Source organism: Danio aesculapii, chromosome 5 (genome assembly GCF_903798145.1).
Source record: "Danio aesculapii chromosome 5, fDanAes4.1, whole genome shotgun sequence".
In the NCBI taxonomy this organism is placed as follows: Eukaryota; Metazoa; Chordata; class Actinopteri; order Cypriniformes; family Danionidae; genus Danio; species Danio aesculapii.
The window spans coordinates 64,219,647-64,232,824 of record NC_079439.1 but is presented as its reverse complement, the minus strand read 5'-3'; the positions used below and the strand labels follow the sequence as shown (position 1 = coordinate 64,232,824).

The 13,178-nt window shown below is 38.5% G+C and overlaps 1 protein-coding gene across 1 annotated transcript; it reads left to right on the top strand.

Moving 5' to 3' along the window:
- The first annotated feature begins 4,080 nt into the window (after positions 1-4,080).
- gsnb (gelsolin b) lies at positions 4,081-13,177 on the top strand. Its single transcript, XM_056458673.1, has 16 exons — positions 4,081-4,174; positions 7,725-7,921; positions 7,999-8,153; positions 8,221-8,379; positions 8,464-8,613; positions 9,303-9,392; positions 9,480-9,612; positions 9,695-9,999; positions 10,094-10,227; positions 10,458-10,548; positions 11,349-11,519; positions 11,643-11,817; positions 11,895-12,016; positions 12,642-12,719; positions 12,806-12,866; positions 12,950-13,177. The coding sequence occupies exons 2-16, from the start codon at positions 7,729-7,731 to the stop codon at positions 13,117-13,119; spliced, it is 2,187 nt and encodes a 728-aa protein (XP_056314648.1). The 5' UTR covers positions 4,081-4,174; positions 7,725-7,728; the 3' UTR covers positions 13,120-13,177.
- The last annotated feature ends 1 nt before the right edge of the window (position 13,178 follows it).

Here is a 13,178-nt window from a genome sequence, read left to right as displayed (position 1 = left end):
TCTTCACTGATTAGTGAGCACATCCTGCGATCTTCTCAGCGACACAACAGCTGCCACCTGACGGCAAGGAGAGCCATTACATAGATGTGACAGAAAAACTAGTACATATACATAATTAAAAACTAGCAGTATGCAATTCCAAGTACATTATTGCTGTAGAAATATCTAAAGATTTTCATCCTTAATTTTCTGCATAATTAAAAAAAATAAACATTAATGTTCAGTCAGTTCAAGCCTAAAAGGAGAAAAATAACATTGTTCAATATTGTTTTTATAAATTTAGTTATACATAATCCACACACAAACTCAATTAATTATTCATTTCTTTAAATGATTCATTTTCTTTTTGGCTCAGTCCCTTTATTAATCTGGGGTCGCCACAGCGGAATGAACCGCCTTGTCCAGCATATGTTTTACGGAGAGGATGGCCTTCCAGCTGCAACCCATCACTGGGAACCATCCACACACACTCATAAACTACGGTCAATTTTAGCATACCCAATTTACCTGTACCCCATGTCTTTGGACTGTGGGGGAAACCAGAGCACCCGGAGGAAACCCACGCGAACACGGGAAGAACACGCAAATTTCACACAGAAATGCAAACTGACCCTGACGAGGCTGGAACCAGCGACCTTCTTGCTGTGAGACGAACATGCTACCCACTGCGTCCCCATACCCCCCCCCCCCCCCCCATTTAGAAATGTTAATCACTGTCGGTTGTCAAAGCTCTGCCCAATTTTTTAGACACTAATTAGTTTTAGAGATTTACGCTGAAACTGAAAGACAAAAGAAAAAAGAAAGGAGGATACATATCCTATCATACATCAACACATGAAAGTACATCAATAAAACACAAATATAGACAAACTTATTTTAAATTATAATATTTAGGAAATATTTTCTTTAGAGCTTCTCATATATTTATTGATAGCTCATCACCAACACTAGAGAATGTAATATTTATTTGAAAAAAGGTTTTGTAAACAAACCTTCATTCATTCCTCCCGGGGCAGTTCCTCCAGTCCAGCTGGCCTGGGATTTAGTCACCTTTTTTTGAGCTTAGTTTCAGCTGCCATGGGCCTCTGGGCGAGGCCTCACAGGGCAGTCCATCGAGTCTAGTTTGCCCGGGATTTAGTCACCCATTCTGGGCTTGGTTTCAGCTGCCAAATGGAGTTCCAGGGCTTGCTTTTGGACTTGTGGGGGAAACTGGAGCACCCGGAGGAAACCCACGCCAACACAGGGAGGAACATGCAAACTCCACACCGAAATGCCAACTGACCCAGCCGAGGCTTGAACCAGCGACCCTTTTTTGCTGTGAGGCGATTGTGCTACTCACTGCTCCACCGTGCTGCCAGATATACTATATTATATTCATTTAAAGTAAACAGTTATAATTTTTTTAATCTAATCTGTATTTTTTACAATATTACGATATAATCAAACTTTGCATATTTATTCTGAATCTGTATTGTTTTATTTTAATGTCTATTATAATTAGATCTATCATTGACCCAATATATTTGTTTATATTATTTATTGTAATAAACCCTTTAAGTCTTTCTGTTCTGTTTTTCAGAAGGAGGAAACTTTTTTAGAAAGCCAGAAATAGTTTTTTTCCATAAATGTCAAGTCAAGCCAAAGGCCCCACACATTTTTACATGTATTAAATGCAGTATTTGTTAGGGATAATAGGATAATAGTTTTATTACTCTGCATATTATATATGCATTTTAGCTGTTTCATGCACTGTAATAGGAATAAAATAAGACATACTCACTGTAGAAGCGGCATAGTGGCACAGTGGATAGAATCACAGCAGGTTGGTTCGAGCCCCGGCTTGGTTAGTTGGCATTTCTGTGTGGAGTCTGCATGTTGCATGAGTGTATGGGTGTTTCCCAGTGATGGGTTGTGGCTGGTAGAGCATCCGCTGTGTAAAACATGTGCTGGATAAGTTGGCGGTTCATTCCGTGGTGGCGACCCCAGATTAATGAAGAAACTATGAATGAATGAATGAATGAACACTCACTGTATATAAAGCAAACCCACTGTGAGCATATAATACACACCAGATAAACAATGTTTCCTTAAGAAACGCTAGGAAAATTATGGAAGCCCACTCCCGCCACTGAATAAAAAAAAAATTAAATTGAAAAAAAAAAAAGTAAAAAAAAAAAAAAAAGTTAAGTCGTAATTATGAGTTATTAAGTCAGAATTCTGAGTTATAAAGACAGAATTTTGAGTTTAAAAAAAGTCAGAATTGAGTTATTTAGTCAGAATTCCGAGTTATAAAGTCAGAACTCCGAGTTATAAAGTCAGAATTGAGTTATTTAGTCAGAATTCCAAGTTCTAAAGTCAGAATTCTGAGTTATAAAGTCAGAATTTAGTTATTTAGTCAGAATTCCGAGTTCTAAAGTCAGAATTTAGTTATTTAGTCAGAATTCCGAGTTCTAAAGTCAGAATTCCGAGTTATAAAGTCAGAATTGAGCTATGTAGTCACAATTCCGAGTTATAAAGTCAGAATTTAGTTATTTATTCAGATTCTGAGTTCTAAAGTCAGAATTCTGAGTTATAAAGTCAGAATTGAGTTATTTAGTCAGAATTCCGAGTTATGAAGACAGAATTCTGAGTTATAAAGTCAGAATTTAGTTATTTAGTCAGAATTCCGAGTTATAAAGTCAGAATTGAGTTATTTAGTCAGAATTCCGAGTTACAAATGAGTTTCTTGTTATGCCGACTGGCCATAAATGGAGTTTTAAAGACACATGCACATTAGCTCATAATCACAACATAAAGCCTGTATCTGACTATTTATTGTTTACCACGTTTTCAAAAAGGAAATATATAGTTAAACTAGGCTGTCTATTTATTCGTATGGATTTGTTCTTTCTTAATTATTACCATTTGTTCTAAATAGCAATTATAAAACAGAGCGCCTGAAACTATAGGTTGTGAGATTCCTCCAAAAGTCTAAAATTAGGATTTCTATATTATTTATCTATTATATGTGTAACAATTATATGATTTCCATTTTGTCGCTGTTATTTGTTTCATATTGCAAGAGTGTCCCGTGTGGTGTACTTGGGAGCTGCAGACATATCGTACATAGACATAAAGGGCTAAATCTAAAAGGGTTGTATTAGTTTATATTGTATTAGTTTATATTTCAGCTCAGTAAAAGTGTCAACCAAATACTGTGCATTCCTGGCCTTTAGTGGTAAACTGGGCTGCGAATCCATACCACATCACAAGTAGAGAACCTAAACAAAGAGTCTTTAACACTTCATATATGGTCAATCGCCATAACAGGAAACTCCTTAAAAACTTGCAATTCTGACTTTATAACTCAGAATTCTGACTTTATAACTCAGAATTGCGACTTTATAACTCAGAATTGCGACTTTATAACTCAGAATTGCGACTTTATAACTCAGAATTGCGACTTTATAACTCAGAATTCTGACTTTATAACTCAGAATTGCGACTTTATAACTCAGAATTGCGACTTTATAACTCAGAATTCTGACTTTATAACTCAGAATTGCGACTTTATAACTCAGAATTGCGACATTATAACTAAGAATTGCGACTTTATAACTCAGAAGTTTTTTTTAATTATTATATATATTTTGTCCAATAATTTTTTTTTTATTTCACAAAAAAATGATTAAAATTGAAACAATTTTTTAAAAGACTATTTCAATGTGGTCACATCATTGGCCCATGAACATTTCCAGCTTGTTCTCAAACTATTTCATAACTGTAACAGGCAATTCTGTCATAACGTAATGTTAAAACAGCTATCATAACATTATTCATCAATATATGGCTCTTTTTGCATTCACGGAAGCTATAGAAAATAAATAAGTATACGTTGGGACTATTGTTTATGTTTACATCCCTCAAAATGGTCTATACAAATAGGGCTAATTAGACAAACACGTTGTTCATCGCGTTGCAGTGTTCAATCTAATATTAAACCGCGCACACACTCTACACACTCCATAAGGATGAAATCATCCTCGACAGATGAAGGAGAGGCTTTATATGCAAATGAGGCAAACCTGTGAAAGGTGTCACACCCAGTACCTGCGGAAGCTCATTGCTCAAACACTCTGCCGTCGACCATCGCTGATCTGTTGATAACGCCATTAAAAGGAGGTATACATAACAGGTAGGCCTCATACGGTTTTTTAAACTTATTTAGCAAGCGAAATATTTTAAATGTATGTTTTCTTAGTTAATAGGGAGCAGCTTTAACTTGTTTCCTCGTGCATAATCGCAGTTCAGAGCATCTAATATTACTGTTAATTATTTATTTTCTCCAAGCGTCCTCAATGTAAGCAGCCATAATTGGGTTAATGCATTAGGTAGAAGTTGGTTAGTAACGTTTTTAGTAACGTGTGTTGTGTATGCGCAAAGAAAAAATCTTGCCTTTGAATTTGTTTCATTATTCTAAAAAGAAAAAAAGGACTGATATGATAATGTGCAAGTTGTTATTCTTATATAAAATACACTATACATCGTACATCAGCTGAGCAACTTTAACTTTTGTCTATTATCTTATCTGGAATGTCGTTGAGTGGCCAGTGGAGTATTGTTGGTAACTGAAAGAGACTTATGTTTTCTGGTGTATCATTTTACTGGGAGGGTGAAGTCTCCGCCTGGGGCCACGACCAGACTCGTCCACCTCATACCAGGAGAGCAGTTTGACTGAAGAAACAGTGGATCAAATTTATGATCTGCTTTTGTTCTTCTGATGAATACAGACAACCGTGCATGTATCGGGGAAATAAAAACAAAGTTCTCTTCCAAGTTTTGATCTTACAGTTTTTCTCAGTGGCTTTGGTGCATTTCTCACAACACTATTTACATTTGCACAACAGTTCATGCATTTCTCAAAACAATTAGTCATTTGTGCACATCATAGTAGCAGTTTCTCATTCCTTCAACAAATTGCAAATGCTTTTGGACATGCATCAGTTGCTTTCATACAGCTCTCTGCTGTTTATAACATTATCATTTGCTTATGTCATGTCAGTCAAAACTAACTAAACTTGTGAATGCTGAATAGTTATTCCTTATACAACTAATAGACCTCATTTCATTACTTGAGTCATTACATGCAAAAAAAAGTTGAACTAGTTGTCAAAATCTGTCAAGCTAATTTTATAAACATTTTAAAATCTTTTTTTTCCTGAAAATGTCTTCTAAATTGAACAATTTCATGAATGATTTACAGACCTGTGTATGTTGTAGGTTCAGTTCCAATATGTACTGCAATATTGTTTACAGTTGTGCACAGCTCTACCTAACGGAAGTTTATGTGTGTTGTAAATAAGGATGTGTTTATTCTTCTGCACAATGCTGTGAATAAATTAGAATGGCAAAGAGCAAATGCAGTAAAAATGTGAAACATGCGTACTGAGATACCTCACTAAATGCAGTGATGTCAAATGGCTGTGCAAATAGTATATAGTGATGTCTTGAGGATCAGGAAGTGTCACTAAAATCTGACTTTTTTGCATTGGAAAACTTGTACAGAGTAAAGTGTCATAATAAAAACATGACGAAGCCATTTGACTCTCTTGTTCATAAACAATGGTGTCAGGACTTTTCATCTTGATGACACTGACACTTTCATCAATACTTGCTTTTGAGGAATGAGCTCTCCATTTTGAGCAAGTGACGCGCTTTTGCAGGTTATCAACTAGGGTTTGCAGTTTGTACTAATTGTTTTGAGAAATGCATGAACTGTTGTGCAAATGTAAATAGTGTTGTGAGAAATGCACCAGAGCCACTAAGAATCTGCATTAACCCTTGTTTACAGTTCAAATTTACTATTTTGTTATGTTCGTGGCTGTTTTGCCCCATTGACTTCAATTATAATGACATTTATTGATTGAAAAGCCATGTAATGCCATGCAAACCAAATAATCAAGCATTCTTAATTGTTGGTGTTTTTCTTTGTTGGGAAGAGATAAAACGTTTAATTTCTAGTGTTGATCATTACTTGCCAGCATTAAACCTTTAGATGGGCCTGTGCAAAAAGTTTCCAATGAAGTAAACAACAAATTATAGTGTGGAGTATAAATACACTTACTACGTTTACTATGTTCTGAGAGCTGAGCTGGTTATTTATTTATTTTTTCAGACGTATCAAGTGTCTGAGTAAGTGTGCAATGGTCTCTCTTACACATGCACTATACTCCATATAATTTTAATAGAGAAACTAATCTGTTTACTGATGGTCAACAGTAAAAAGTTTTACCTCTTCCCAACAGGGAAAACCACCAACAATCAAGAATGCATGATTATATGGTGTCATGGCTTTGCTATCGAAATATTTTATTATGATGGAAGTCAATAGGGCAAAAAAAACCCACCAACATAACGAAAGAGTTGTAAATTCGCTTAGAGTTAATAGTCCCAAATTTCCCAAAATTTGTGTCAAAATAAGATTCGTCAACAAAAATTATTCCATTTGCTGAAACACAGAGAAAGTTGTGAACGGATGAAGACTCAAAAAGCACCCCAGAGTGAGCCTGCTACCTGACAAAAGACTTGTCCATCCCAGTTGTAAGAGCAACAAGTAATAACTTGACTTCTAGTTGATCATTTGGAAAAGTGACAGAAGGTTGATTCTTCTGGTGAATCATCTGTTGAACTGCATCCCAATCATCACAAATACTGCAGAGGATCTACTGGAACCCGCATGGACCCAAGATTCTCATTTAAATCAGTCAAGTTTGGTAAAGGAAAAATCATGGTTTGGGGTCACATTCAGTATGGGGGTGTGCGCGAGATCTGCAGAGTGGATGGCAACATCAACAGCCTGAGGTATCAAGACATTTGTGCTGCCCATTATATTACAATTTACAGGAGAGGCCAAATTCTTCAGCAGGATAGCTCTCCTTCTCATACTTCAGCCTCCACATCAAAGTTCCTGAAAGCAAAGAGGGTCCAAGATTGGCCAGCCCAGTCACCAGACATGAACATTATTGAGCATGTCTGGGGTAAGATGGAGGAGGCATTAAAGATGAATCCAAAGAATCTTGATGAACTCTGGGAGTCCTGCAAGTACGCTTTCTTTGCCATTCCAAATGACTTTATTAATAAGTTATTTGAGTCATTGCAGCGATGTATGGATGCAGTCCTCCAAGCTCATGGGAGTCATACAAAATGTTAATTCTCTTTCCATTGCACCATGACTTTATATTCTATACAGGACATTATTTCTGTTAAGTGACAAGACTTTTGTCTAATCAAAGTCAGACCTTACTGTCCTAATTAAATAATTAAAAATCAAGGCATGATCATATTTTATTTTGGTAAATAAGTGTAATCTAGAGGTCTTTGCCTTTCATATAAGCCACTTCTGATGCCAAGCTATCATTAGTTGTTGTTTTTAAAACCTGAATAGGCAACAAGACATTTGTCAGGTAGTGTACACTTTAAAACAAGCGAGCAAACTTGTTTCTTTTAAAGCAAATAGCCAACTTAAAATAAAGTGAGTAAACCTGTTATCTTAACATTAAGTAAATGATTCATGAACAATTATAAAAATTCATTTAAAATAACATTTCCAAGTGACAACTGGTTTAGTTACTTAAGTCAATTTTTAAGATGTTTCTACCCACTTTTTACAGTGTATGTGGAACATGCCAGCATGCAAAATGTGACTATTGTCTATAACCATCACAATGGTTTTTGTTTTCGAACAGAACCATGGTGCACCACCCAGAATTTGAGAAGGCAGGAAAGCAGACCGGCCTGCAGGTGTGGAGGATTGAAAACCTTGATTTGGTGCCTGTCCCTAAGAATCTTTACGGTGGGTTCTACACCGGTGATACATACCTCATCCTCAACACCATCAAGCAAAACTCAGGCAATCTGCAATATGACCTTCATTTCTGGATTGGTGAGCATTCTGCTAAGTTGTAAGCACTCAGTAAATGGTGTACATGTTTATTGAAATCCTGTGTATTACTTATGTAGGTGAAGCATGTACAGTTGATGAGAGTGGAGCAGCTGCTATCTTCACTGTCCAAATGGATGATTTCCTTGGAGGAAAACCCATCCAGTACAGAGAAGTCCAGGGATTTGAGTCAAAAACCTTTCTTGGCTACTTTAAATCAGGCATTAAATACATGGTGGGTAATGTTACTACATTTATCATGCTTCAGTCAGTATACAATGAACTTATTAAATTGTCTTTAGCAAGGTGGAGTTGCCTCTGGATTCAAACACACGTCTGGTGCAGTAAATGTGAAGCGACTTCTCCATGTGAGTGGCAGACGTGTTGTCCGGGCCACTGAGGTACCCATGAGTTGGGCTAGCTTCAACCAGGGTGATTGCTTCATCCTAAACCTTGGACAGGTGAAAGACACCTTTTTTTTCTTTATTGCATTTTATTATTAAGTCTCCCATTTATTCATGCTATTTCTCTTATTCTTGCATTAGGAAATATACCAGTGGTGCGGGTCCAAGTGTAACCAGTTTGAGAGACTGAAGGCCACCAGTATTTCCAAAGACATTCGTGATAATGAGTGTTGTAGGAGAGCAAAGCTTTTTGTATGCGAAGAAGGATCCGAAAATGATAAAATATTAGCGGTTAGTATAATTTAAAGATGTACTTAATGTTACTATCCCCTTTCACACTGTAATGCCACTAAATATGAAATTTCCAGACTAACTTTACCAGTAAATTTAAAAAGTCAGACTAAGGGCATATTCACACTATGTACAGTTGCCTTAAGCCGGGCCAAAGCACTCTTGTCCCTCCCTACGGCCCGCACTCACATTACATTCATGCCTGAGCACGCTTGCGTCATCGATGATGCGCTGTTCCGCAAGCGCTTCCGCTCAGCACAGTGATTTCTTTAGTTAGATTGTTTTAGTCGTTTAGGATTTAGTCGTTTGCACTCGTGCTGAGCCCAAGTGAACCGTGCTCTGGCACACCTCTTCCAACCAAGCCAGGGCCAGCCAAGTGAACCATGCCTGAGCCCGATTGAGATCACTCACACTTCTCAAACGATCCAGGGAAATGGGCCTGGGCACAGTTCGGATAGCATAGTGTGAGTATGTCCTAAATGTTATTACATTTTTCAACTTATAACAAGACTTCCAAAAGAAACATGCAAAAAGTGCAGTGTTGGGGTACTCAGCTATGGGAATAGTGTTGGGAATGTTGCGAAGAACCACTGATGCATTGTATTGTACTGGTGCATTGTATTGGTTGGACCTTTAATATTCATTTAGTATTAAATTCTGGATGTAATGGCTCTACAATATTTTGTCAGATTCTTGGACCAAAGCCTGATCTTCCTGACGCTCAGTCTGAAGACACCAAAACTGATGCTTCCAACAGGAAATCAGCCAAACTGTACAAGGTACACTTAGCTAAACTATAGATTTTTATTAAAAATGATCTTACAGACTCTACAGAATGATTTATTCTAGTGGTCATTATTACTTAGGTGTCAAATGCCAGTGGGAGCATGTCTGTCAGTTTGGTTTCTGAGGACAACCCCTTTTCCCAGAGTGAACTGCAGTCTGCTGACTGCTTTATCTTGGACCATGGTACCAATGGCAAAATATTTGTCTGGAAAGGTCAGCTCTTCAGATAGTTCAAATTCATTCAAAATGTGCAATTTGAGACATTATCAGTGCTCTTATTTCTTTAATAATGCAGGTAAAGAGGCTAATAAAGAGGAGCGGAGTGCAGGTATGAAAGCAGCAGAGGACTTCATTAATCAAATGGGCTATCCTAAACACACCGAAGTCCAAATCATGCCAGAGAATGGAGAGACTCCTCTTTTCAAACAATTCTTCAAGTTCTGGCGTGACACGGACCAGTCAAAGGGTATGGGGCAAGCCTATGTGCCCAACAAAATTGCTAAGATCAAGAAAGTGCCCTTCGATGCATCATCTTTGCACAAATCAGAGGCAATGGCTGCTCAGCATGGAATGGTAGATGATGGCAAGGGAGACAAAAAGGTAAAAGTGTGCTTTCTACTGCTGTGAAAGATTGCAAATATCAAGTAATTTTCGAGCATTATAATGAATAAACAACTGGTCTTGTTTCGGAAAGATCTGGCGCATTGAGGGATCAGACAAGGTTCCAGTTGATCCATCTATTTATGGGCAGTTCTATGGAGGAGATAGTTACATCATCCTGTACACTTACAAGCACAGTGGACGTCAGGGGCAGATTATATATATATGGTAAGAGCTGCAAACCCAAGTCTGGAATCCATTCAGTCCTTTATGCATGTTAAACCTTAAAAACAAACAGAATTTCTGAGGATATGGTTATAATCTATAGATCTTGACTATTCATGGTACACAAGAATACATGTGTAACAAAACACAATGTTTTTTGAGTAGTATCCCTCAACAAGATGAATCCCAGTGTGAAGGTTCATTAAATAGAGAGGACTATGTCTTGTCCACAGGCAAGGAGAAGAGTCTGGTCAAGATGAGAAAGGAGCTTCTGCCATTCTGGCTGCCCAACTTGATGCAGAGCTTGGCGGGAGTGCCGTGCAGGTGATATGCTGTATTTGGGTCTACTAAAATACAGACCAGATGTGTCCTTTTTATGTTCCATGTTGGCAGGTTTGGGTTTATGTAGGGTGCTTTCACACTTGGTTCAATTACCTGGACCGTATCCAAGTTCGATTGTCCCCCCTTGCCACCTTCTCGGTTGTTTTGTGTTCACACTGTCTCTTTCCTTCTGAACCCCAGTACGCTTGCGTCATAGAGTTGCTGTTTTGTTTACGGCTGTTGCTAGGTAATGGTCACAAAAGCAAAGTGCCAAAATGGAAAGACGTCCGGTTATCGCGGCCTGCTTTTACTGAATATTTTGGTTTTGGATATAAAGAAAGCGACTCGCGTCCACGTTCAGAACATCTCACATTGTAAAAGCTGTTTTTGGAGGAGACAAACAGACATCACTGTGTATCACTGTGTTCGCCCTGGCTCGGTCCCGCTTGTCACCAAGGTACAATACGTGACACACACAAATTAACGTTATGAAAACGATAGTTTGTTGTACAGTCGGTGGTTCCAGAGTTCGCATGAACCATACCCGATACCACCTTCTTCAGGCAGACTCAGGTACGGTTCACGGATGTGCACCTGAGTTCAGAAGACACATTCACACTAGCTAAACGTACCGTACTATGATGTCAAACAAACCCAGGTACGGACCAAAAGTGCTAGTGTGAAAGCACCCTTTATTAGAACTGGACCCTGCAGAACAGTGGTCCACCAAGAGCAGATTAGGACACTCCTGATTTAGAATATCAAAAGGAATAACTAATAAAAGACTGAATGTTATTGTTTAGGTGCGAGTAATTCAAGGAAAAGAACCTCTTCAACTCATGAGTATCTTTGGTGGGCAACCAATGGTAGTGTACATGGGTGGGACTTCACGCGAGGGTGGCCAGTCACAAGCTCCTGAAGTCCGCCTTTTCCAAGTGCGTGCCAACCCTGCTGGGCACACACGGGCTGTCGAGGTGAGTCAAAATCAACATGCATTTTAGGGATACAATTGTACAATCAGTTCCCTTATTTAAGTGTTCTTGATTTAGAAGTTGTTGGTTTGGTTGGTTAAACATGATAAATTTTGCCTGAAACAGGTTGATGCTGTGGCCTCCAGCCTCAACTCCAATGATGCCTTTGTTCTAGTGACTCCTTCAGGCTCTACACTGTGGCTAGGTCAGGGTACAAGTGATGCAGAAAAGAATGGAGCGGAAAAGCTTGGCAGCATTTTAGGAGTGACCCTTTCAGAGATATCAGAAGGAGCAGAAGGAGGTGGGTATGCGGTCATAGGTAGAGGAGTGTTTTATATATTCCTTCAACGCTTTCTTTCAATTATGATTTCTGCACAGATGTCTTCTGGACTGCTCTTGGAGGAAAAGCAGAGTATCGCACCTCTGAAAGGCTCAAGAACAAAATGGACAGCCATCCTCCCAGGCTCTTTGCATGCTCTAACAAGACAGGACAATTCCTTGTGAGTTTCAGTGTTGTCAAGAATATAAAACTATAGGGGTGTAACGATACACCAATGCCATATACCTAACAACTTTATACTCGTAGTGAGTACACATGAATATTGACCATGAGGCCTTTTCTACACATAAGACTGTATTTGACGGCAGGAAAGATGAGTGGATTTATTTGCTGAGACTATTATGGATGTGGAGAATCACCGAAGTGATTCTCGCCCACTAATGTCACTGCACCTCTCATCTGCATATCTAATTACATTGCTTTTCATTTTAATACGCATAACTTTTGTTGCAGTTATACATGGCAGCCTCTTGAATGTAGAACAGTTTTAGCTTTAAAACATTATGTACTTTTGAAAACAAGGGTATGTCAGCGCATTCTCTACCTTTTCTGGATCATTTCATATCCTTGATCAGCCTCAGCTCAGCTACACAGTGTTCTGTGGTAGTGGAGGGTGGGAGCATGCCTGTTTGCTATGAGTATTGCAGTTCAAACCATGGGGTTCCGCAGTCTTTACGGTTCACTTGAATATCATTACACTCCTGAAAAACAATTGTAGTAACTAAGACAGAACAGTCCCTGATTCACTCTTTCTTTGCTTTCACAACTTTGTTTTTGCAATCTAGATTGAAGAGGTGCCAGGAGAGATGACTCAGGAAGACTTGGCTCCAGATGATGTCATGATCCTGGACACCTGGGATCAGGTAACCGGTTTATAATAACACCAGTAACAAAATATACTCAAATATAAAAAGGCGATTGACTTTCATGCTCAAATTGTGTCCTCAAGGTCTTTGTTTGGATTGGAAATGAGGCAAATGAAGATGAAAAGAGTGAAGCTTTGACTTCAGGTAAGGAGTATACAATTTTTCACAACATTGTTTTGTAAATGTTCACTAGCTTACCATGTACCTCTTTACGATTCTCACTTTAGCGGCCAAATATATTGAATCAGATCCTGCCAGTAGGGATAAGAGGACCCCTATTGTTACAGTGAAGCAGGGCTTTGAACTTCCCACCTTCACAGGCTGGTTCTTGGGGTGGGATCATGACTTCTGGAGTTCTGACCCACTGCATCGGGCCATGGCTGGTCTGAAAATGTAATTGGATTGATCTAATGTACCACCAAGATGATTAAATGCTGTATGCTGCCCTTTGTTTAC